Source organism: Bidens hawaiensis, unplaced genomic scaffold, assembly GCF_021521415.1.
Source record: "Bidens hawaiensis isolate Kalapana, Puna unplaced genomic scaffold, B.hawaiensis_p1.1 tig00008375_1, whole genome shotgun sequence".
Lineage (NCBI taxonomy): Eukaryota > Viridiplantae > Streptophyta > Magnoliopsida > Asterales > Asteraceae > Bidens > Bidens hawaiensis.
Window position 1 is genome coordinate 360661 of NW_027491593.1, and position 24501 is coordinate 385161.

At 35.1% G+C, this 24501-nt stretch overlaps 2 protein-coding genes and 2 pseudogenes across 4 annotated transcripts; 2 read left to right on the forward strand and 2 right to left on the reverse strand.

Moving 5' to 3' along the window:
- Window positions 1-229: 229 nt before the first annotated feature.
- Window positions 230-1831, forward strand: LOC143637679 (ammonium transporter 2 member 5-like). Its single transcript, XM_077105010.1, has 2 exons — window positions 230-918; window positions 998-1831. The coding sequence occupies exons 1-2, from the start codon at window positions 283-285 to the stop codon at window positions 1829-1831; spliced, it is 1470 nt and encodes a 489-aa protein (XP_076961125.1). The 5' UTR covers window positions 230-282.
- Window positions 1163-5829, reverse strand: LOC143637678 (uncharacterized; annotated as a pseudogene). The gene is made up of 2 exons (XR_013154476.1): window positions 2994-5829; window positions 1163-2111 (listed from the first exon to the last, which is right to left on the reverse strand). The product of XR_013154476.1 is annotated as an uncharacterized LOC143637678 (transcript).
- A 5810-nt stretch (window positions 5830-11639) lies between these two features.
- On the reverse strand, window positions 11640-12797 carry LOC143637656 (uncharacterized). Its single transcript, XM_077104996.1, has 3 exons — window positions 12638-12797; window positions 12087-12209; window positions 11640-12004 (listed from the first exon to the last, which is right to left on the reverse strand). The coding sequence occupies exons 1-3, from the start codon at window positions 12789-12791 to the stop codon at window positions 11787-11789; spliced, it is 495 nt and encodes a 164-aa protein (XP_076961111.1). The 5' UTR covers window positions 12792-12797; the 3' UTR covers window positions 11640-11786.
- A 1832-nt stretch (window positions 12798-14629) lies between these two features.
- Window positions 14630-17318, forward strand: LOC143637657 (V-type proton ATPase subunit c''1-like; annotated as a pseudogene). The gene is made up of 4 exons (XR_013154467.1): window positions 14630-14741; window positions 14816-14893; window positions 16652-16822; window positions 16946-17318. The product of XR_013154467.1 is annotated as a V-type proton ATPase subunit c''1-like (transcript).
- The last annotated feature ends 7183 nt before the right edge of the window (window positions 17319-24501 follow it).

Sequence of the window (24501 nt, forward strand, 5' to 3'; positions counted from 1 at the left end):
TTTGGATTTTGTACTTACTTTTTGTTACATACCTATGCACCCAATAACATACATACATGCATGCATAAATACAAACATCCAACACCCTCCAAATGGAAGTACTATCTATACTCATTCAATAACCACTTGTACTTTCACATAATAACAGGCCGGTTGAACTTGCATATTGTCATATTTAAGTAATCAAGTTTCTATCTTTTTTGTAACTTTATTATGTATTATTAATACCACTGTTAAATATTGTAGTAATCACCAACTTCAAAATCTGTTTGAAAAAGAAAGATGAGTTTCTCACCACCATCACCACCACTCTTCAATCTAACACCACCCTTTGCATTCCCACCCAACTTGTTACCCGATGAAGCGAGCCCGGAATGGATGAACAAAGGCGACAATGCATGGCAGCTCGTGGCGGCAACGCTAGTCGGCCTGCAAAGTGTCCCGGGGCTAATGATATTGTATGGTGGTGCGGTCAAGAAGAAATGGGCGGTGAACTCGGCTTTCATGGTGTTATATGCCTTTGCAATGGTTCTTGTTTGTTGGGTTTGTTGGGGATACCGGCTTTCGTTCGGGGATGAACTTATTCCCGTGTGGGGAAAAGCCAATGTTTCCCTAACGGATAAGTACCTTTTCGAGCAAGCGTTTCTTGGCATGTTCCCAAATGCCACAATCGTGTTTTTTCAGTTTGTTTTTGCGGCGATCACTTTGATTTTAATCGCGGGTGCGGTTTTGGGTCGGATGAGTTTTTATGCATGGATGTTGTTTGTGCCACTTTGGTTAACGTTTTCTTACACGTTTGGCGCGTTCACGATTTGGTCTACGAAAGGTTGGCTCAGCAAAATGGGGATTATCGACTTTGCTGGCGGTTACGTTATACATTTATCTTCGGGAGTCGCTGGTTACACCACTGCTTATTGGGTATTTCCCGAATTCCTAATAGTTCCAGCGTTTAACCCGGTCTGTATTTAATTCAACTTACTAACAAAATATTATTCAGGTTGGTCCTAGATTAACCACAGACAGGGAAAACTTCCCTCCCAACAATATTCTCATGATGTTAGCGGGTGCAGGTCTGCTATGGATGGGCTGGACCGGTTTCAATGGCGGGTCCCCATACGTAGCCAGCATGGATGCTTCCTTAGCCGTATTGAACACACACGTCTGCGCGGCTACAAGCCTCCTCACATGGCTCATACTCGACATGATATTCTTCAAGAAACCATCAGTTGTCGGTGCAGTCCAAGGCATGATCACGGGCCTAGTCTGCATTACCCCAGGAGCCGGTGTAGTGCAAGGCTACTCCGCCATCATAATGGGCCTGTGCTCGGGCTCTGTCCCGTGGCTTACAATGATGGTGGTGCAAAAGAAAGTTAAAATTTTACAAAAGGTTGATGACACAATGGCGATGTTGCACACGCACGCGCTTGCGGGAATATTAGGCGGGATCTTAACGGGCTTATTTTCCGAGCCGCATTTGTGTAAATTGTTTTACGGGAGTTCTAGTAAATACATGGGTTTGATCCACGGGTTGCGAGTCGGGACAAAAGAAAGTGTTCAGTGGGGGGTTAGGCAAATGTGGATTCAAGTGATCGGAATTTTGTTTGTTTTGGCGGTTAATATTGTTGTGACGAGTTTGGTGTGTTTGTTTGTGAGACTACTCGTGCCTTTGAGGATGAGTGATGATGAGTTGGAATTGGGTGACATGGCGGTTCATGGTGAAGAAGCGTATGCGATTTCTGGTCAAGGAGAAAAGGTCGAGATACCGATGTACTCGAGTTATTATAATGATATTGAAACACCGAGTAAAGTTGGCGTGTATTCTATCGAGTAGAAATGGGAATTGTTATTCATTTGTTATTCGCGCTATTAAGGAAAAATGATGAGAATGTGTACATAAAATTGATAATTTCTACCTATGATGTTATCTATGCAAAGAGCATTTTACCAACATTGATTATTTTCTATAAAACAAGTCAAAAATGAACAAAATACCTTACAAGTTACATATTGTTGTCACGGTCACTTGAAAGAGTTTAGTTGCGGGTTGAATGAGTCGCACCAAACATAACGAGTACCAAAAGCTGTTCTTCAGCCCTCTAAAATCATACGTCCTGAAAAACAACATTGAGTTTGGTGTCATTAGGGATTTAAACGGGCCTAAGACGAATTTGGGTTATTATTTATCTTTAATGGGTCAAACGAGTAAAAACTGTATTTTTAATGCATAAAAACCCCTAAAACTAGGGGCGTGTGAAAAGATACAAATCCGAAATTCCGAACTCAAAATATCCAAAAATTCGAATAACCAAAATTTCAGAAATCCAAATTTTCGGATTTAGACATCAGTTTTAAAAGAAAAAAAAAATTTCGGGTATCCAAATATCCGAAATATTTGTTATACTTTATTATTTACATTTGATTGTATAATATTTATATTTGACTAGTTATTATTTGTATTTATTTAATATTTATATCTAACTATTAAATATGAAAAATTATACTCTCAGAATTCGGATATCGGTTATAGTATCCAAATCCGTATCCGAAATTTCGAATACGAATTCCGAATACCAAAATGAACTATCCAAATTTGTGTATATCCGAATTTTGCGGATATCCAATTTTGAACAAGCAGTTATAACAAAAAAAACTATTTGTTCAGAAATTAGTGTATTATTGAAATAATATTATTTTGAAATAATATTATTTATGCAATCATACTTGATAACAGTTTATAACTGGTACCAAAAGCAAATTTTCAGGCCAACTCAACCCAACATGTTTCAACCCGCAAAAAACTGCATGTTTTGATCCCAACCCATTGTCCGCCCCATCAGCCTACCCATATTCCCACCTCTACAAATTAGAGGTTATGCTGATATAACTTATAACACAGTTGCATTCATAATCTTGAAAATGCTAACAATCATTAAGTGGATAAAAACATATAATTATATTTGATGAAATAAAGTAAGATGAACATCGTAATATACCTCTAACGCAGCACGCGAATCAACTATGTCTATCAATAAAATAGTGAAAGTCCAATCAATCGACCTCACCGAATGCCATCTAAAGTCAAAGCAGTCAAACCATCATACTAACTATATATCTAAACCGAACCTTCCATCATCGAGTCAACCCCTTTGACTTTACCCGTAACGAGTATATCATACGTTCTATCATCCGGTACAAGACCTCTATCCAACATCTCATCATGCAACTTAAACGCCTCTTGCAACTTTCCTTCCCTAAAATTACCCTCCAATTAATGAATTATAGATAACAACATTCGGAACCATATTCTTTTCATCCATCTCTTCCAGAATTTTCCTTGCATTCTCAAGTTGACCTTTGTTACAAAGACCGTTGACCAAAACCGTATACATAACAGCATCCGGCACAATATTCTTTGCAAGCATCTCGGTATACAAATTCGAAGCTGAAACTATATTTCCTGCTTTAAGCAACCCGTCAATCAAAGTAGTGTAAGTCGATAAATCGCATATTATCCCCTCATTGACCATTTTCTTGTGTAACTCAACGGCTTCTTCAATGTTATCAAGATTTCTGAATCCACTCATCATGCTATTATATATAGCCGCATTCGGATACAACCCGACTTCATAAACCTCGTTAAAGATTTCGCGAGCACGTCTTAAATCCCTAACTTTGCAAAATCCGTTAATTAACGCACCGTACGATACAACATCCAATTCAAGTCCTTTGCTTTTCATCTCATTCCTCATTTTCAAAGCAAGGTCCATGTTCTTACATTTGCAAAATCCGTGAATTAAAGACGTATACGTGACAACGTTAGGCGAAACACCCGCTTCGTGCATGTTAGTATAAACCGCCAACGCGTTATTTATCGCACCCTCTTTAACGAACCCATCTATAATACTATTATACGTCATACACGTGGGATTAAACCCTCGCTCCACCACTTTCTTCAACATTAAACGAGCCTCGGATGTCTGACCGACTTTGCACAAACCGTTAATGACTATATTGAATGTGTAGTCGGATGGAAGAAAACCTGAGTCAACCATTTGGTCAAAGAACGCTAAAGCTTCCTCTTTTTTACCTTTTCTAAAATACCCATCAATCAAAATGCTATAAGTGATGACATTAGCTTTAAAGCCCCTTTCTTGCAACGCGTTAAACAAATCTAAAGCTCTATCCATATCTCCACTTCTACAATAACCGAGTATCATATTGTTAAACGTAACAATCATGGGAAAAATCCCGTCTTTCGTCATCTTATCAAAAAACTCACACGCTTCGTCCACTTTACCCACTTTACAAAGCCACGAAATAATATTATTATACGTAAACACATTCGCAACACCGATGTCAACCGCTTCTTCAAAAACCTTCTTCGCTTCATCTATCAAGCCCGATTCAAAATATCCAATTATTAACAAATTGACATTATAAACACTCGGCTTGATACCTTCATGTTTCATTCGAGTGTACAACTCAAAACCCCTTTTAACATCCCCGTTGTTAACGCACGCACCCGTCTATCAATACCGAGTAAGTAATCTTATTAGGTACAATAACATCTTTTACAATCGTTTCAAACAAACTTAACGCGTTATTAAGTTCCCCGTTGACACAATACCCTTTCATTAAACTTGTGGCAACTATCAAATTCATTTGAACCCCGTTACTAATCAGTTCATCCTTTAACCTTAACGCATCTAACAAACATCTTTGCTTCACACAAGCTCCGATCACATTAGTATAAGTTCCCTCTGAAGGAACCCATCCTTTATCTTTCATTTCGTTTAACAACGCACGCGCAGTAATCGCGTCCGGTTTCTTGCAAACCGCATACATAGCAGTACTATAAGTCATTGCATCAAGTTCAAACCCACTATCCTTCGCATCCCAAAAATACTTTGCAGCATCGTCAACATTACCTTCTTTTAAACACCCACGAATCATGACACGAACCGTCGCACAATCATACGGAATTCGCAAACCTACTATTTCACTAAACAAAACTCGGGCTACCGTGATCATATTATTCCTAACCAATGCATTCAAAAGAACATGAACATACGGCACACATGGAACAATCTTCATGTCAACCATTTTCCTAAAACAAATTACCGCATCCTCCAACCGATCCCATCAAACATAACTACACAGCAAGTAATTAACAACCCTAGAATTTGAACTATGATCAAACTGAAACTTATCTGCAGTATCAACAAACTGGGAAACAAACTCACCTGGGCCAGGATCCAAACACGCTGAAACACACTTACTAATCATCTTCTTAGCAGTAGCATAATGATGTTCCGAAGACATTAGAATAAGAAGAATAATAATAAAGGGGTCTCCTTGGGTCTTATCTGACATAATCTTGAATCTTGTGGCCCATTTAAAGTGCTTTAAAGCTGAATTTGGGTCATTTTTATGAGAAAGAATGAGTTTTGCGACATGGGTCTGGGTCAAAATTAGGTTTGGTGAAATGGGTTTTTCGGTAATAAGATTTGGGGGTTTTGGGTTATCGAAAGATTGGGTTTTTGAGGTGGGTTTGATCGGAATTTGGTGTTGTGATGATGGGTTGTTGGTGGGTGTTGAGCAGAATGATGAAATGGGTTCTTGAATTGGTCTAGATCGAGATAGAAATGGTGGGACTAATGGAGGATGGAATCGAGTTCTCATGGTTGATGAATCTGCAAGTGTTTCTGCAAAAAGATGAATAAGATGAATTGATGAAACCAAAACCCTAATTTTGGTTGAACTCACTTAAACCACATTGTTTCTTTTGTACCCCTCTGTTTCCATAAGATATAATTAACACCCCTGCTGAATGTTGTGAATGAACATATTCTAAGTTTAATAAAAGAACATGGATAACTAGAAGGGAGTGTTGAATTAACTCACGATGTGTTATGTGATTATCATCTTATATCATTTCACTTTGACATATAATCATAATTTGTAACCCTTTTGGAATCAGAAAAATCTAGATTGAATTCAATTTAAGTTAATTGGCTAGGACAGATATTTGGGTTGGGTTTGAGTTGGTGTGGTTGTGTGAGCCTTGGTTGAGAGTTCATAAAAATTAGCATGACTATATTTAGCTGGTGTAATATCTTAATGAAAAGAAGTGAAGTCCGCTCAGCTTATAAACTCTTTTATGATCTATCACAAATTTTGATCTTGAATCTTTTAAAACTTCAGAAATTTCTGAAAACCCGACTAGTTGAACTTATATTTATGGGTTGACTAAAAATTTAAGTATGATCATTAACTCGTATCTCGGAAATCTATTTTCATCCACCTGAGGATTTTCACCCAAAAGTATACATTCATATAATAGATTAGTAATGCTAAGTAAGAACACAACTCAAAATACCCAGAAGACTTGGTTAAAACAAAACATTCAAAAATACAAGGTATTCCAACTCTACATTACACTTTTGAGCATAAAGTGTGTGTCATTGACGTGGTATTAACTCTTTACTCACAATTCATTACTTATTGGACCGTTCTTTAAAACAGTTTTTCATTACTATATGTATCTAAACAGCAAGTATATACACAAAACGATCTTCAAAATTTACCCACATGACACAAAAAACATATAAATCACATACTCACATGTATAGTTTCAATGTAAGAGTTGTCGTTCTGATCATTAGTAAGCGCTTACTTCATTTAGTTTTGAGTTCTTGGAATCAACCAAATTTCACATTTAAATTCTTGCTTTTAAAAATTATGTCCAACTAATCAACATATCTGATTATTCTAACCACTTTCATCACTGATGATACTCTAGTTAATATTACTAAACTATTGGAACTTGTTTAACCTCAATTGGACTCTTAGATTTGATTTTAGACCTATTGACATATTAGTTCAACTCTTTTGACCCGTTTAGTGTAAAACTTGCAAAAATAACATTTGATTACTTCCAATCGCATCTTTAACACTTTAAACACATTTGAACATGTGCAATTGATCATTCAAACTAAAAATTTGCCAAAACCACAAATTTGTCGTTCCAAATCTAAATCGGTTAAAAGCTTCGTCTTCTCCAAACAATCATACTTAGTTATTTACAGTGATTTTAAACTATGATGTACTTTAGACACCACAAGGTCTTAAAAATAGCATCTCTTGACCTTGTGGTTGGATCTAGCTGCAAACAAATAAGTGCCTCTGCATTTACATAAAACCAAGAATAACTGATGTGTGAAAAACGTATATAATAACAAAAGCCAAGTTTTACCGAATTCACCTAAAAAAACACACAATCGGCAAGTGTACCGGTCGCAACGTAGTTAGCAAGTAAGAACGGATATCGAACCTAGGACACTATGGGTAAACTCTAATTATTAAACCTCAAAGATTACTAACCTAGACTTTCTTTTAATTTTTTAATTTTTTTATATTAATTAAACTAATAAAACTTAACTAATTATAATTTAAGCTAAAAATAAAACTTTATAAAAAATTGGGTTTTAAAACAAATATGAGAAACGACTACCTAGGTAATGGAATCCTACTAGTTAAATTAATAGCTAACGAAATTGACTTGGTTGAAAAACAATATCTTAAAAATATGACACTAAAGACCACTAAGGTACGCTAGATCGCCTCCCGGCCTCACCGACGACACCCTAAAACACTAATGACATGTGAAGCTTAATTGTTAAAGGTTGGATCACCTCCCAGTCTCACCTAACCTAATAATACTATGGTACCCCACAACCCAAATCACCTCCCGATCTCTTCGGATACAATATATATTAATATAAAGGGGGTATTTTTAATTAACTTGAACAAAACTTGTATCACAATAATCTAAGGGACCTAGGATAGCTCACTCCCGTGCAATTAGTACCCAAACCCGCAAAAGACAAAGATGACACAACACTAAATTACCTCTCGGCCTCTCTAGTGACAGAACAATAAAATCTAAACCACTTTCAATAATTATTCCTACGATTTTTTCGACCATAAACCGCAAACAAGTTGAAAACACAAAGTAGACAACCTAATCAAGCGTCAAACAATCACCAAAAATTATTAAACACAAGTGGAATAAATATTAAAGTAATAAACTAGATTCAATTACTCAACAATATTATGAACAAACCAATTAAAAACTTTTACCATAGCACCAAATCAACCAAAAATCAATAATAGCTCGTCAAACCATTAATATAAACTAATAATCAACCAAAACCTAGGCATTATAAATATGTAGCTACTCATATAAAAGTATGAAACAAAAGTAAAATAGAGATTATGGTTCATCAAAATATTAAAATAAAGTTGACCTTGTTTGCATCAAAAACCCCAACTCACGAAAAATATATAATGGATATCAAAAGCCTTGATCAAGAGTAAACAACTTCAACTTGTTACCAACAAGAAAAATAAAGATGAAAAAGAAATTTGTGTTGAGATAGCTACTGCACGAAAAATTGTAAACAAGAAAGCAAACTTTGAATTAATTAAAAACCATAAGCTATGACCCCTTAAAATACTAAAACAAAAACCGACTCAAACTCCTACTAATTAGGATTATTTTCTTGACCCATAAGTAAACTTAAATAAATAAAACAAACTTTCAAACTAATCCCCTGGACTATTAAATTTAACGATTAACTCCAACAATTAACACCTTAATCGTTAAATTTCATACCCATCTTCACCATAAAGCTGGATTACCATCATCTTTAATCAAATTCGCTTCCTCATCCTTTTTCTCCGTCCCTGGACATTCGTTCGCAAAGTGCCCAAATTCATTACACTTGAAACATCTGACATGGCTTTTATCCCGCTGAAACTTAACGTCTCCCCGACCTCTCCCGGAACCCAGACCTCCACCTCGGTCACGTCCTAGGTGTTCACGGTTTGAGCTCCAACAACCACAATGTTCACACATGTGCTCTTTAACTTCCGCTTTTCCATCAACATTGGAAAACATCAATCTACTTTGCATATCGCTTTCCTCTTTTGGCTTTGGGAGGCGTTCCTCGAAAGCCTTCAATCTTCCTACGGCTTCTTGAAACGACATCGTCTTAAGATCCGCAAACTGTTCAATAGCCGCCACCATCTGTCTATATTTTTCTGGTACCGCACCTAAAAATTTTCTAACCAACCTTCTGTTTTCAATCGGTGTCCCCAGATTACTTGCTTGTGATGCAAGTTGGCTAATTTTTCCAGAAAATTCATTAAGCGACTCGTTGTCCTTCATCTTCAATGACTCGAACTCAGATTCAAGTGTCTCTAGTCGTGCCTCCACAACCCTATCAACACCAACATAACGCATCTTCAAAGCATCCCAAACCTCTTTAGCACTCGTGAACTGAGCAACTTGTAACACAAGTTCTTCCGGTAACGCTTGAAACAAATATGCTATTACCATATTATTCCTCATCGGATCTTTATCGGTTCCTGGTTCGATTACCTCCAAATCCATGGACATTGAGAATTACCCTAATCTTCACAGCCCAGATGGTATAGTTAGTTTCGGTCAGAACTGGAACCTGAAACGCGAGTGAACTGTTCTCCCTTACAATCGCAACTTCTTTGTCTCCCATTGTACTTCTTCGGTTTCAACCCCTTTTGATCGTAGTTTACCGTCCTGTCACACTCCTCCTTGATATGCCCAACTAATATCAACCACCAACAAAGACAATAGTACCCCACTATTCTGTCTTTTTGGTCGCTTAAAGAATTCCTTAGCTCCCCGCTCTTTCGTTTCTACCGCGACACGCCCGCTGGTTTTTTCTGCCAAAAAATTGAGCTCTGCGCTACAATTTTATCCTTGGCGAGAAAGAATCACCGACAAGATAAACACGATCAAAACCCGGGTTGAACCTACCCGAAAAATCCGACTACTACTGCTGCTCGATCAACTCCGCGTCCTTAGCTCTGATACCAATTAATGGATATCAAAAGCCTTGATCAAGAGTAAACAACTTCAACTTGTTACCAACAAGAAAAATAAAGATGAAAAAGAAATTTGTGTTGAGATAGCTACTGCACGAAAAATTGTAAACAAGAAAGTAAACTTTGAATTAATTAAAAACCATAAGCTATGACCCCTTAAAATACTAAAACGAAAACCGACTCAAACTCCTACTAATAAGGATTATTTTCTTGACCCATAAGTAAACTTAAATCAATAAAACAAACTTTCAAACTAATCCCTTGGACTATTAAATTTAACGATTAACTCCAACAATATATAATCTTCTTCGTTGACTTGTCTGCTGCTTCTTTTTTCAACCAAACAAAATACCAAAAAAAAACCCAATATTATATAATATATGGAGTTCTGCTTTCTTTTTTGACACCTTTCTCGACAAAACCCAAGAATCCCTTTCTTTTTTGATTTCACGTACCAACCACTGTAGCGCCCACCCAAACAGTATTATATATTTTTTTCTTTCTCGTTTGACTCGTGTGCACCGTAGCCCTTTTTTCCAAGATGAAAAACAACCCCCATCTATCCCATCTGCCTCGTCTCTTTATATTAATATCTTAGGGTTTTTAATTTAGTAATTATCTATAATTAATAAAACTTGAGCCCCACTCCAAACTCCACCAACAAGTTTAATTTCATATGCCCAATTCTCTTTCTTTTTTTGTTTACTTGCTTAGCCTTGGAGTCCATTTAAAATAGTTCAACGAGCTCTCCTGCACTTTGTAAAAAATAAAAATCATAAGTAATTGAAGCATGGTTAACGTGGAATTTTATCTTTTATTAAGCATGTGAACATGAAACTCCATAAAATATGTGGTCATTTATTCCACCAATTATTACTTTGATGCCATCGTTGTTTCAAGTTTAGCATAAATACTTTAATTTAGCTCGTTTAAAAATTTAATCTTTAAAATCCAATTATGTGCCAAATAAAAATATATTCAATAAAAAACTGGCTCAAAATACTTGAAACTGTAAGAAATATTTATATAATAGCATGTATATTTTTAACCATATCAATAACCTTAAAAAACATCAGCAGCTATTGCTACTTATCAATCAAAGATTGAGATAACAACAGTCACAATATATCATATATGCAAATGCCACGCTAAACTTACATGGCACAAAACTTTGGAACATCTACAGAAAGATAAGTTGACTAGCCAAGACCCGACTTATCAAGAATCTTTCTTTGAAACAAATTCATTGCAGCTGATATTTCCCTAAAGATCTATCAGGTGCATTTGAGGGTTTCTTTGGGCTTATAGCTCGTAAAGTTCACGAGGTAAACGAGCCGGGGTAGGTCGACAAATAAACAGCTGGGAGAAGACCAAAAGGGTTGAACATACAATCACAGTATGAGGTTGAACCTAAGATGGTCCCTAATAACATTAAGGTCTTGAAATGAAAATATTGATAAATGGGTAGCAAGAATAATAACTAGAGGGGACAAACAGGTACATTCCGTGGGTTATAAGGTAATTATACCATAATTTACACATATTCAAGCTTGACAAAGTTCTTAAAATCAGGGAGATTTGTAGATGGTCATTGTGAACTCAAGGGTTGGAGTTTTCTTACTTCATTCATTATTATCAGGAACTAAATATCAATCTACAAATTGAATGTTAAATTAAACTAGCAATCTAACAATCAAAGTGTCTAATGGAACGATAAATTAGCTTATTACAGTCTCAACAAACATACCTCGAAAACAAAACAAAAAACTGCATATTAACAATATCCATAAATCAGTGTCCAATCGACAAACTCTCAATTCCCAACTCCATAAATTTAATCTTATCTGCGAATTCCATCATTTCTGGGATTGAGGCTGCCCAATGTACTTTGTAACCACATAACAGTCTGGTGGAGTAATGCGTACATAATAGTTCCGGATCGTTTCCGTAATTTCAAACCCAAATTTCTTGTAAAAGTTTATGGCATCTTCATTGTTTGTCTGCACATGCAAGTAAACCTCACTAACATTCTCCTTGCTGCTTAGATCAAGAACATGGTTTAACAGCTGTGTACCTGTCACAATATCATGGTGTTTTGAATTGTAATGATCCGAGTTACCGTTTTACTTTTGGGGTCAAAGATTTAGGATACTCACCGATACCGAGCCCACGATAAGGTGCTAAAACACCTAATGTCATTATGTATACACGAGCAGCCCCGTCATCCTTCTTTTCAAGCCGGCATGTAATTGAGCCAACACAAGTGTCACTGTAATATGCTGAGAAAGTAGAAAAATACAAATTAAATAAAAAAAATATCACTGTTTTTAATAAAATTGTAAAGAGCATTATGTAGGGTTGTTCAAAAAGCTTGCGGCTCGAAGCTCGGGTTTGTGGCTCGCTCGATAAAAGCTTGAATAAATCTAGCTAAAAAATATGATTTGAAACAACCGGAGCTGAGTTGGCTCGTTTAACTTCAAAAATCGAGCTCAAGCCTATCTGAGCTGCCTCGTTTAATTTCGAGCTCAAGTTGTAAACCACCCTGGCTCGACTCATGAACAACCCTACCATTATGTGTTTAAGACTGAGTCACGCATTTTATCAAACACTTGGTAGGCATTCATTCAATATACAACATAAAGATCACATTTTGCGAACAATAGCATAAAATGGAATACTGGGCTAAAGATATGAAGTAGAATGATACCTAGCTTAGTAAAGTCACCGGAGGCAAGAACATCAGCGTAATACTTATTGTTGTATCGAACAGGAAACAGAATGGAGTTTAGTTTTTTCAATTGGGTTAGGTTGTCGTCTAGCACACAGTCTAATGAGACTGAAACAGCTGCACCAGTAACCATGTTTGTTCTTTGATTGATTGTTTCGGGAACAAGAACAAGAAGACGATTGCGGTGTGATTTACCGGGTGTTTTTGAAGCTTCTGTTTTCTTTTTACACCCTTCCACTTCTTATTATATCATCCGAGTCTTTTTAATTTAAAAACTCCATCAATATAAATTCATCATCATCATCATCATCATCATCATCGTACTCAGTATATCCCACCAATAGCAAAGCTATAGTAGGGTCTGAGGAGGGTAAGATGCAGACAGCCTTACCTCTACCCCATAAGGATAGAGAGGCTGCTTCCAGTGAGACCCCCGGCTCGATAGTAGTTTTGCATCAAGCCTTGGACATAAGGCACATAGCACTCAATCATCGGGACACCGGCTGATCAGTGCATGTACCCTTGTCTTTCGGCTATCAACGCCACTACATGATGCCTGATTAACCGTCCGTCACTTTTAACGTTATTTTCACGAGATTAGTAAAATAACGTCAAAATTAGTGCAATTTCACTTTTGCCCACCCGAGGGTTCACACATATATACATCATATGTGCGCACCGCAAGCAGGGCTATCCATCAATATAAATTCGATCTTACTAAAAACAAAATTATAGGTATTCGACGTTGATAAGTTACAAATTGTCTTTTGATTGTGTTCGAAAAAGTTTGCCAATCATTGTAAATTGGACATGAGTGACTCACATGTTTGTAGCATACGAGTTCTCATATCAACCGATATTGTTCATCTTATCTCACAACTCACGAGTAGCTTGCGTTTTTTGTTACTTAAAACTTAATAAGAGGTGATGAATCACAAATGACTCCTACCGCAAACTTGTGGTGAAGTTTCTTTCTCAAACGAAAAGAATGCGCTCAAAGTGTGCTACTTTATCTGATGTCAAACATTCGTTAGATCAAATGTAGTCATACTCCCCCCCTCCCCCCAATGTGGAACGTTATATGACAAAAAAAAATGTGTAGTGTATAAAGGTTCATAGCCCCTATTTCATTCATTACACAATTATTATTTTTTTAATTACTTTCTAATTTTTAATATAAATAAAAGATATAAAGATGTAAATGTGAGTGAAAAAACATGATTGTTCGGAGATGGGGGTCAGCTATATGTACATAATGCTTCAGCCACCATATTCCTCTTATAATGCCCCCGGAAAAGGGGTTGGAGCGTTACGGGACACCCAAACCCATCAGTACCCCACTACCAGTGTTGCAAAAATCCCGACTAGTCACCGATTAATCCCCGATTAATCGCTAGTCCCCACATCACTGATTAATTTCGGGCTAGTCGGCAAATTAATCGATCAATAGTAAATCCCGGCCAAAATCGACAGTTTCCGGTCAAATCAGGCCAAAATTGGCGGCTTCTAGCAAGATTCCGACCAAAATCAGCCGTTTTTCGCTGGAGATTTCAGCAAAAACCCCCGGTTTCAAGCGAAATTCCAACCAAAATATGTTTGTGTATGTATGAAACTGAAAACTACATATAACAATATGTGCATGTATATATATAACTAAAACTTATACATTAAATTCCGATCCGATTAACCGTTAGTCCATACCTCATCGCCCGACCAGTGATTTTTACAAGACTGCCCACTACACACGGCCTTATGGTGTATGTATATCATTTATCTTTTTATGTAGAGGGACTATGCGGTTAACAAAAGTAAAGGTATTTATGTGAAAGTTAAAAGTAGAAGGGCAATTCCCAAATATTAACAACCCCGATCCAAACTGGTCGTTTGTCATCATCGACGTGCTCTCCACTTTCTCTCAACATTTCGATCTTGAATCAGACTTGACCTGTAGACAGGAAGACGAAGAGATCGATGTCAGGCGCCATTGTGATCGGAGGAGCGACAAGCTCATGGGCGAGAGATCTCCCCTTACACCTTCTCCGCCATCCGTTGCTATCGGCGTCTCTGTCTTAGGCGCCGCATGGTAACCCTAATTATTCACAAATGTTTATACATACACATATTCATTACATCGATTATTATTATTATTTGTATCAGGGGGATTTATATAACCGGAAGTAGTTTGATCGGTGCCGCTATCAAAGCTCCTCGTATTACCTCCAAAAATCTAATTAGGTTTGTGATCATTTAAACCCCTAATCTTATTTATTTGTTGGATCTGATTGGATACTTCATAATGTTTTAAGTTTAAGCCTTAACATTGCGTTGTATATTTACTGAATAAAATCAATCTACTAAACTTATATATTGTAATTGCAGAACTTAAATGGCAGGGCTTAATCTGTTTAACATTAGGGATTTATTTTAGTGTTAACTTATTCTACACAGTCTCCTTCTTAAGGGTACAAAGAATCATCAAATATAACACAATGTCAAGGAAAAAAAGACACAATGACTAAAAGAAACAAAAGACACAATAATCTGAATAAAAATAATAAAATCTACTGGCTAGAAATTGAAATGTGAAAACCTAAAATCTAATATCATAGAGGTTGAACTGACGGTTCCAATGCCGCTAGTTTGAGTTCATTCAGAGTTTATTTGATGCCCATCCTACGACTTCCTATTTTTAAAAGACTATGTATTTTAACCCAAACCTTTATTTTATCCCCAATGATGTGGATGAATTATATGCAAGTTGTTTTCACTTTGTTATTCAATTTCATTAAAGAAATAATGACATTTACGCTGTGTTCCCGAGTTCATTTAAAAACACAAAGGCAAGGAAAATAAAATTCTCTTATCTTTTCTTTTGGTATCTCCTCTTCTCCTTTAATTTTTTTTCCTTCCAAATCTTTCCAATTTGGAAAGATACAAATTCTCTTATTTTACTCATTATTTGCTCTTCCCTCCCTTCCTTTTCTTTCTTTTAATGAAACTCGGGAGCACCCCTTTTATTTCTTCCTTTCTTAAATGAAACTCGGAAACACAACATATTTTTTCCATCCCTCATTTTCCTTCCCTTTCCTCCTTTGAATGAAACTCGGGAACAAAGTGTTGGTGTATTTGCTATAGACCTTTTTTTTGTATAGTTATCATGCTTTTTTGGAACAAAGTGATGCAGCTTTGTTCTAATGCTTTGTCACGTCGTAGAGATTAAGTTTGATAGTCTGCAAATACCAATAACATTGTGGAGTTTGGATCATATTTATCGTGAAGTTAAAAACTAATTCTGTTAATATTTACATGCAAGTGTTACTATGATAGTTTTTGTTCATAACTTAAGAGATTCTGTATGTATTTTTTCTACTATGTGTCATAAGAGGTGTCATACAAATGCTTCTTTATTCATTGAATTTGAAGTTTTATAAACTTTTACTGTGTTAACTTTGATTATTAGAACTATGTTATAACTATCATAATAATCTTCGTATAATAAAGCAATCTAGGTGGTTTTGTGCATTTGAAGTTTGAACGTATTTCAGATTAGCTGACGCAGTTAACCCATTTGTCTTGTTTCTTTTTTAGTTAATCTTTTTAATGAGAGTTAAATATATAAAATAATCGAAACCGACCACCCATTTGCTTATAAATGGGTTTGAAATTGCCACTTCTACATCTCAGCATATATAAATATGACATATGACATCCTAAGCAGAAAAATGCTGCAGCCCACTTTTGGAGGGACAAACACCATACCACTAGACCACTAGGTCATGGGTAATTTTACCATATTCTAGTACAATAATACCAAATTGTAAGCTTCTGAATGCTTAATGATTCATTTGCAATTTAACCACCAAAAGTTACGTAAAATTACTCAATGCATTTCAGTTTCATATGGTTTATTTGATAAGAGAGTAATATGCATTACTTATTTTAACAAATCTCTGTTTGTATTATGATTTAACTCAAGTATGCATATGATCACAGTGTCATATTTTGTGAAGCCGTTGCTATATATGGTGTTATCGTGGCCATTATTCTACAAACAAAATTGGAAAGCGTCCCATCTTCACAAATATACGCACCAGAGTCTCTTAGAGCAGGATATGCAATATTTGCATCTGGAATCATTGTCGGTTTTGCAAATCTTGTATGCGGGTAGGTGTCAAATAACTCTTCCTTCTCATTTCTAGTAACCATAAGAACCTGTAAGAGATAACCCATGGCCCCACCAATACGTTGCTAATAATTATTGTAATTGATTAACGTTTTTATTGACAGGTTGTGTGTGGGAATCATTGGGAGTAGTTGTGCCCTATCGGATGCACAAAACTCTTCACTCTTTGTGAAAATCCTTGTGATTGAAATCTTTGGTAGTGCACTAGGGTTGTTTGGTGTGATTGTTGGAATTATTATGTCGGCTCAAGCTACCTGGCCAACAAAAGTTTAATTTTGGCTTCTTGTAGCAGTCGAAGAACACGATATCATTGAGTACATGTGTGGTTGTCTGTTTGTATTGATTTTTGATATATGTTAGCCAATAAAGATCAGTTCCCGTGTTTCAATTGTCTTTAGAATCTTTGTATTCGTTTAGAGACGTCTCGATAAGACCTGTTTTTATGTCCTTGATTCGATCGAAATGGACAAATAATGTTTTTTATGAATACAAGTGAGTGTGACTTGATTTTGTTGAAGTAATCATGTTAGATATTTTTAACGCATAGTGAATGAGACTAAAAATACGATACTTCGTTGGATGCTGCGTTACTTGCTTTGTTAGAACGGAAAATTCAACTCTACTTTAAATTATTACACGTTTTCTTGAGAACGACGGATTTGAACCATCACTTCACTTCATGGGAAGACAAAACCTTATCTAACACTTACAAAGTATATATGATGATGACATGCTTACATGTCCCGAATTAGGCTATTATTACAATACGCATCAAGCGAAAGTCAAAAGTATAGTTACAAACTGAAAAGCTTGTTTCTAAGGAGCTCAATGAATTTTATTTTCTCAAACACTAAATACACTAATAAGTAATAACTAATAAGTCAAGTCAATGATAATAACCATAGTAGCTGAACTCATTATGGGCATGTCCCAAAAGTAAAGGAGGCAATGAACACTATATAAATCAAGAAACTTCTGTTATAATGCCAAATTAGTCCTATGTGTAATTAAACTTTGTTAAGTTAATTAAAAGAAGCCATAAATTTGACACTTTTATTCAAATATTTTAAAAAAAATTATGGCCTATATGACTTATACAACCCGTATCAGAATGTCATCAACATGGACTAATAGCACTTGACAACCCGATACCACCTATATGTCATACACTTTCATTTGGTGTGCCTTTAATGAACCCCTTTGAAATCGATCTGATATCTTGACTCATCATAAAAACATTAGTCTTAAGCTTTTAAATTTACTTATCAGGTGACTTTGGGCGTGTTTAGAAATCATTATGGAAAACATAATTAAATATAATTAATTATGTTTGGGTTATAGGACTAAGCCTTAGTAAGGTTGCTTTTCTGGGCCAACCCATAATTTTTAAGAAAGAGTCTATTGGGCTTTCTTGTTTGAATGTTGTATTGCTTCGAACAGTGTCGCAAAAATCCCGACTAGTCACCGATTAATCGTTAGTCCTCACTTCACTGATTAAATTTGGGCTAGTCGGCCAATTAATCGATCAACGATAAAATCCGGTCAAATCAGGCCAAAATTGGAGGCTTCCGGCAAGATTTCAAACAAAAACAACGGTTTCCGGTGAGATTCCGACCAAAATTGGCCGTTTTCCGTTGGAGATTTCAGCAAAACCCCCGGTTTCAAGCGAAATTCCAACCAAAATATATTTGTGTATATATAAAATTGAAAACTACATATAAAAGGTGTGCATGTACATATAAAACTGAAAATTATACATTAAAGTCCAATCCGATTAATCCTGATTAATCTCGACTAATCCCGATTAATCGCTAGTCCCCACCCCACCGTCCGACTAGCGACTAGCGATTTTTACAACACTGGCTTCGAAGTAGAGGTGTACAAAATCAGATTTTTTTTTACAAATCGAACCGGTTTAGTTTTGCATATCCAAAACCGGTTTGGGTCAAATTGATTCGGTTTAAAAACATGTTAAAGCATAGAAGTAGTCAAACTGATTCGAACCGGTTTTAAACGGGCCAAAAGTTTTCCAATTTTATAGTAAAACTTTTAGACTTTCACTTTGAGCTTTGACTACAAATCTTTTACCGTAACGACCTGAATCATTATAGACCAAGTTCTTGTGACGTCTCAGCCACAACCGCGGTGAACATGTAACACATTTATGCTTCGCAACGCAAGTTGTTTGATGCAATAATAACCTTCGGTCAATAAGAAAATGAAATGTGTATCACGTGTAGTTGATTAGACTTTTCAATAAAGCAATTAAGGCTGCTAAAAAACTTTAATTTCTAAACACCACATGATGTTTTTAAATTATTTATGGAAAATATAATAATAATATTAAAAAGAGATCACTCGATCCTAAATTTGTCATATTCAGATTTCATAATTATATATTCCTTTCAACTAACATCAATCTACTTCAAATTACGTCATGATTCAGATAACCTTTTCAAATGGGAGAATTCTGAAAATAGTTTTTTTTTTAAGAGAGATTTTGAAATAGTCCAAAAAGTTTTTAATTCTTAAAACAGTCATTCGAAATCTATCTCCCACGTGAGATTGTGATTCGTGACGTGAGTTTTGTTGTCCTATCACACACTGACACGTGTCACTTTAAAGACAAAGTTTCAGAGAAATTTGACTTGGCCGATAGTTTTCAAGTCAAAATAGTTTTCTGAAAAACTATTGTTTTGGAATGAAATTTGTCCGTCACGTGAGGTTTCAAAGTCATCGTTATCCGCGTTTTTTTGAAATTCATATTCTCAGACGCATTTCAGATTAATTTCGTTTACTACGTGAAATTTCAAAAAAGATGGAATAAAACAATACTTTTTCAGTGAACTTAGTTTTGTTAGATGAATTTCAAAAACATTTAAAAAAACGATAATTTCCCAACGAATTTAATCTCCTTAGATGATTTTTATAAAAATTTTAAAAATATGGCAAGTGTTAAGAACGTGGTGGGTGGTAGTGGATGATGGCGGTGGGTGGTGGTGGTGGTTGATGATGGCGGTGGGTGGTGGTGGTTGATGATGCCGGTGGGTGGTGGTGATGGTGGTGGATGATGGCGATGGGTGGTGGTGGTGGATGATGATGGCGGTGGGCGGTGGGTGGTGGTGGTGGTGGATAAATTTACTAATATTTATTCTTTTTATGCAAAAACAGATAAGTTTCATCAAAAAACCATCGAATTAAAATACTTTGTAACAAAATCTATCTTTTCTGAAAACACGTCTTTTTATGCAAAAATAGACGAAATTCATTTGAAATGCGTCCGACGAGATGCATTTCAAAAATACGCGAAAATCATCTTTTTTGAAACCTCACGTGACGGACAACTTTCATTCCAAACCTATGGTTTTCCAGAAGACTATTTTGACTACAAAATTATCGGTCGAGACAGATTTCGCTTAAAGTTTATCTTCAACTTTACACGTGTCCTTTTGTGATTCGTCAACCAAAACTCACGTCACGAAACCCAATCTCACTTGGGAGATAGATTTCGGAGGACTATTTTAGGAATTGAAAACTTTTTGGACTATTTTCAAAATCTCTCTCCTAAAAAGGACTTTTTTCAGAATTCTCCCTTTTCTAATCGTCGCCGTAAATGTTATGGGCTTCAAATTACGCCACACATTTTTAGTTTTTTACTATCATTTACATTGAACACTCTGTATCCATCCATATTTATCTTTATAATTTAATCAATAAAACATTTTTCTTTATATATTGTTTACTTTTCAAAAAACTTCAACATCTAACTCTCTGTCTTTATCTCTATCTGACTGTTTTACTCATAAACAAATAATATATTAATTTTTCTCATTTTTATTACATTCACAACATATATAGAGGGGGATATGAGCTTATAAATATAAAAGTTTACTTTAGTGTTTTATTGTTGGTTTATTTTTCTCTCTTTATTTTTATTTGTAAATATTTTTAACAAGATGGTAGATGGTAATCATGGTACAGACTTGTGTTGATAAAAAAATCTTGAAAAAAATTCACCATTTACCTTTTTCTATGATTTGTCTTAATATTCTTTTTTATGTACAAAACTTGGCCAGTAAAGTACAATGCGTTCCATTTTTTTTCTTTATTTTTCATTTTGTAGTCATGCTGAAAAACCAACTCTTTACGGTCATAACCAACTATATGTTTTATAATTAGTTATTACTAGTCTGTTTCTCGAGAACTTTCATCCTTTCGTGTCGATTCAAAATATTTCAAAGCTCATATTCAACTCTATGTCAATGTTGAAAGTTTTAAACTTTTCTCGTATATAATGTGTCTTATGTTATGTAGTTAAGCCTAAAAATAATCCAATTTTGTTATTAATATAGGACCATTCTGACCCAACCATTTCTTTTACACGAATCATTTCCGTACTACACTAACAACAACAACAATAGCCGCAACAACACCAATAATAATTTAATACTCAAAATGCTTGGAACACTTGCACACATATATATACGCACACGCACGATATGATTCTAAATCCAAAACCAATTCATTTTTCCTTTCAATGACCATGTAGCAAAAAAACTGATAAACTTACAAGTTTAATTTCGACTTTGAAAATTGAGGTTATTTAATCTGTTTAAATTGCTAATTTATGCGTACAAATACAATTCATATTTGGATTTAGTTTAAATTGCTAATTTATGCGTACAAATAAAATTAATATTTGGATTAGGGGTGTTTGGGATTCCACCTCCTGATAATGTCAACATTTTCTCTCACAAAACATGGAACCTATACACGTTCTTTGAACTTATAAATTACAATAAGGTAAAATTAAAGAATACCTGACACCCCCTATATCTATATCTAATTATAAAAATAATAGAAGACAATTATTTATATAATTACATATTAAAGAATGAAAACGATGCCTTCCTATATTTGTCAAATAATACATACAAAGGCGCCTGTGACTTTTCATTGTACGACTATAAATTCAATTCCTAATTGCACATGAAGATGCTTGACTAAAAATGACAAGTTAAAATTTTTAATTTGGATTTAAAAAAGGAAATTCATTATTTATCGAGCAAGTCATGAGCTCGAGCTTCGAGTTGTGAGCTTTTTGAACAATCATACTTACAATTAATCTCTAACATCTTTTATACTAATTAACTTCTCAACATACCATGACTCAAACTTCTACTTTCTAGACTTTCAATTTAATAAGATAAACATAAACTACTAAATCCATAAATCTAAGCATTCAAACTATCAGTTTAATACTAATTAATTAAACACTTTCACTTAGCTTCTTAAACTTTCTCGACACCATTTCAAGTTTACTTTCAACAACTAATACATATAGAATTGATGCAACACAAAGGAAAAATCAGAAGTATACACAAAAATATATGTTGTTATTTGTCTTGATTTGAACGATAACAACTCTTTACCTAGAGCAGTTCTAAGTTCAAACTTTGACAAGTATATCAAAATCATGATTGACTAACAATTAAACTAACCAAACTATAAAAACTTAAAAAGAGTGGAGGATTTCATCATTCATGTTATAATTAGGATTATTGGATTTAAATAATCCCACCTTTAATAGGTTGGCCAATAATAAACTCACCTCCGGTATTTCCCGCTGACAGTCCCACCTTTTCAAGGTTTTTTGTTTTATGATCCCTCGTTAAAAATAATTAACGGGGTTAAGTTTTTGCTGATGTGGCTAGTGACTTGGCTTTTTCATTATCCCACATGGCTTTTACCTATAATTTATTTTCCTACATGGCTTTTACCCAAATTGTTCAAGAACCCTAAATCAGCAATTGGTCCATATGTTGGTTGATAGTTTAATTAATTTTAGGGTTAAGGTAGAACAGATCAAGACGATCATGCTACGTAGATTGATTACCTGATATCCTGCCCAATAAATGGTTAATTTGAACGAATTGAAGCCGGCTCGAAACGCGACTAGGATTCATAAGTGCATATTCTTATACATAAATTGATCCTAGGGTTTTGATCGCAAGGCCTGAAGGAAGGTGAGAACGGGTTTAATTGGATTATTAATGCTTCTAGATAGTATATTACCAATTCCTTTATGACGGGTTCGTTATATTATCAACTCGTATCAAACCAATTTGGTGAAGGATTTAGTCAGCAGGTCGTTCATGGTGTGATTGGAATTGGAATCACACCATGACGGGTTCGTTGTATTATCAACTCGTATCAAACCGATTTGGTGAAGGATTTAGTTAGCAGGTCACCAAGTAATCGGAGGGGGGAAAGGGAAAAGCCATGTAGGATAATGAAAAAGCCAAGTTACTAGCCACATCAGCAATAACTTAACCCCGCTAATTATTTTTAACGGGGATAATAAAACAAAAAACCTTGAAAAGGTGGGATTGCCAGCGGGAAATACCGAATGTGGGATTATTATTGGCCAACCCATTAAAGATGAGATTATTTAAATCCAATAATCCTTATAATTAATACAACAAGAAAATATAAGTTTTATTTACTGAAATTAAATTAAAAAAAAAAAACTTTGATCATATATGAAATGAGCAAGGGCCATGCACAATGGAAACCGTCAAAGGATGGTGGATTATAGGTTTTGTCGTTCTTTCATATCCTCGTCACTCCCATGTTGGTGATAATAATTTATTCCTCAACATTCATCAATATGTTTTTCTAATATTTGTTTTCAGACGACGTAGCATTTCATAGTCTATAAGAGCATCCAAAACAGTAAACCTTTACAAACTGACACATCAACGCCACATTAGATTCTAAACTTTTTACAAAAACCCTAACTTTCTGGCACAACAATAAACATTTACAAACCTCATTAAAATATTATAAAACCATATATATAACATATTATATATATGTATACAGTGGCGGACCCAAGATTTTTTGTCAATGGGGTCATAATTTTTTTCGGTTCACAAAATTTTCGGGTCGATCGTTATTCGGGTCGGGTCGAGGCAATGAAGATAATAAAACACGGAAATATGGTGCCATTGGAAACAAGTAAGTAAAAAGAATTTAGATTATAAACTAGATAGAACATAGACTTTTAATTCATTTTTATTCATATCCGAAAAACATAAACATAAGCTATATATATGGTTTTACATACATGACCAAACATGAAAAACTAACTCTAACACAAATAAATGATTAATTATAATATGCATACACAAGATAAATAATAAAAGAATATGCAAAACCCATGTTGACATTATATATGTAGCATGGTGATAAAAAAAAACAAAGACAGAGTATGGTGAGGCTTGAACCTGCAACCTCTCAAATGAAAAACAAGGGACTTTCCACCAGACCAGTTCAACCTTAATAGTATGAGTTCCAAGTATTAATTTTTATATGGTCCTTACAAAATTTAATACACCGCCTCTGAGTAATTTTTAAAAAACATTGGTGTTCCGGGACCCCGATGTGTAGATGTGGGTCCGCCCTTGTATGTATATATCCATGTGAGAGGGAGAAAAAATGGACCTATCACCCCTTGTTTGTTGCAAGTTTACATAATCAAACTTCACCATTCAAACTTTACTCTTACAACAATAAATTAAGTCCACTGTTGTTTGTCTTCCTTGCCATCTCATCTAAACTTTAGACATTGCACCCTATTGTAAATGCTTTAATCTTA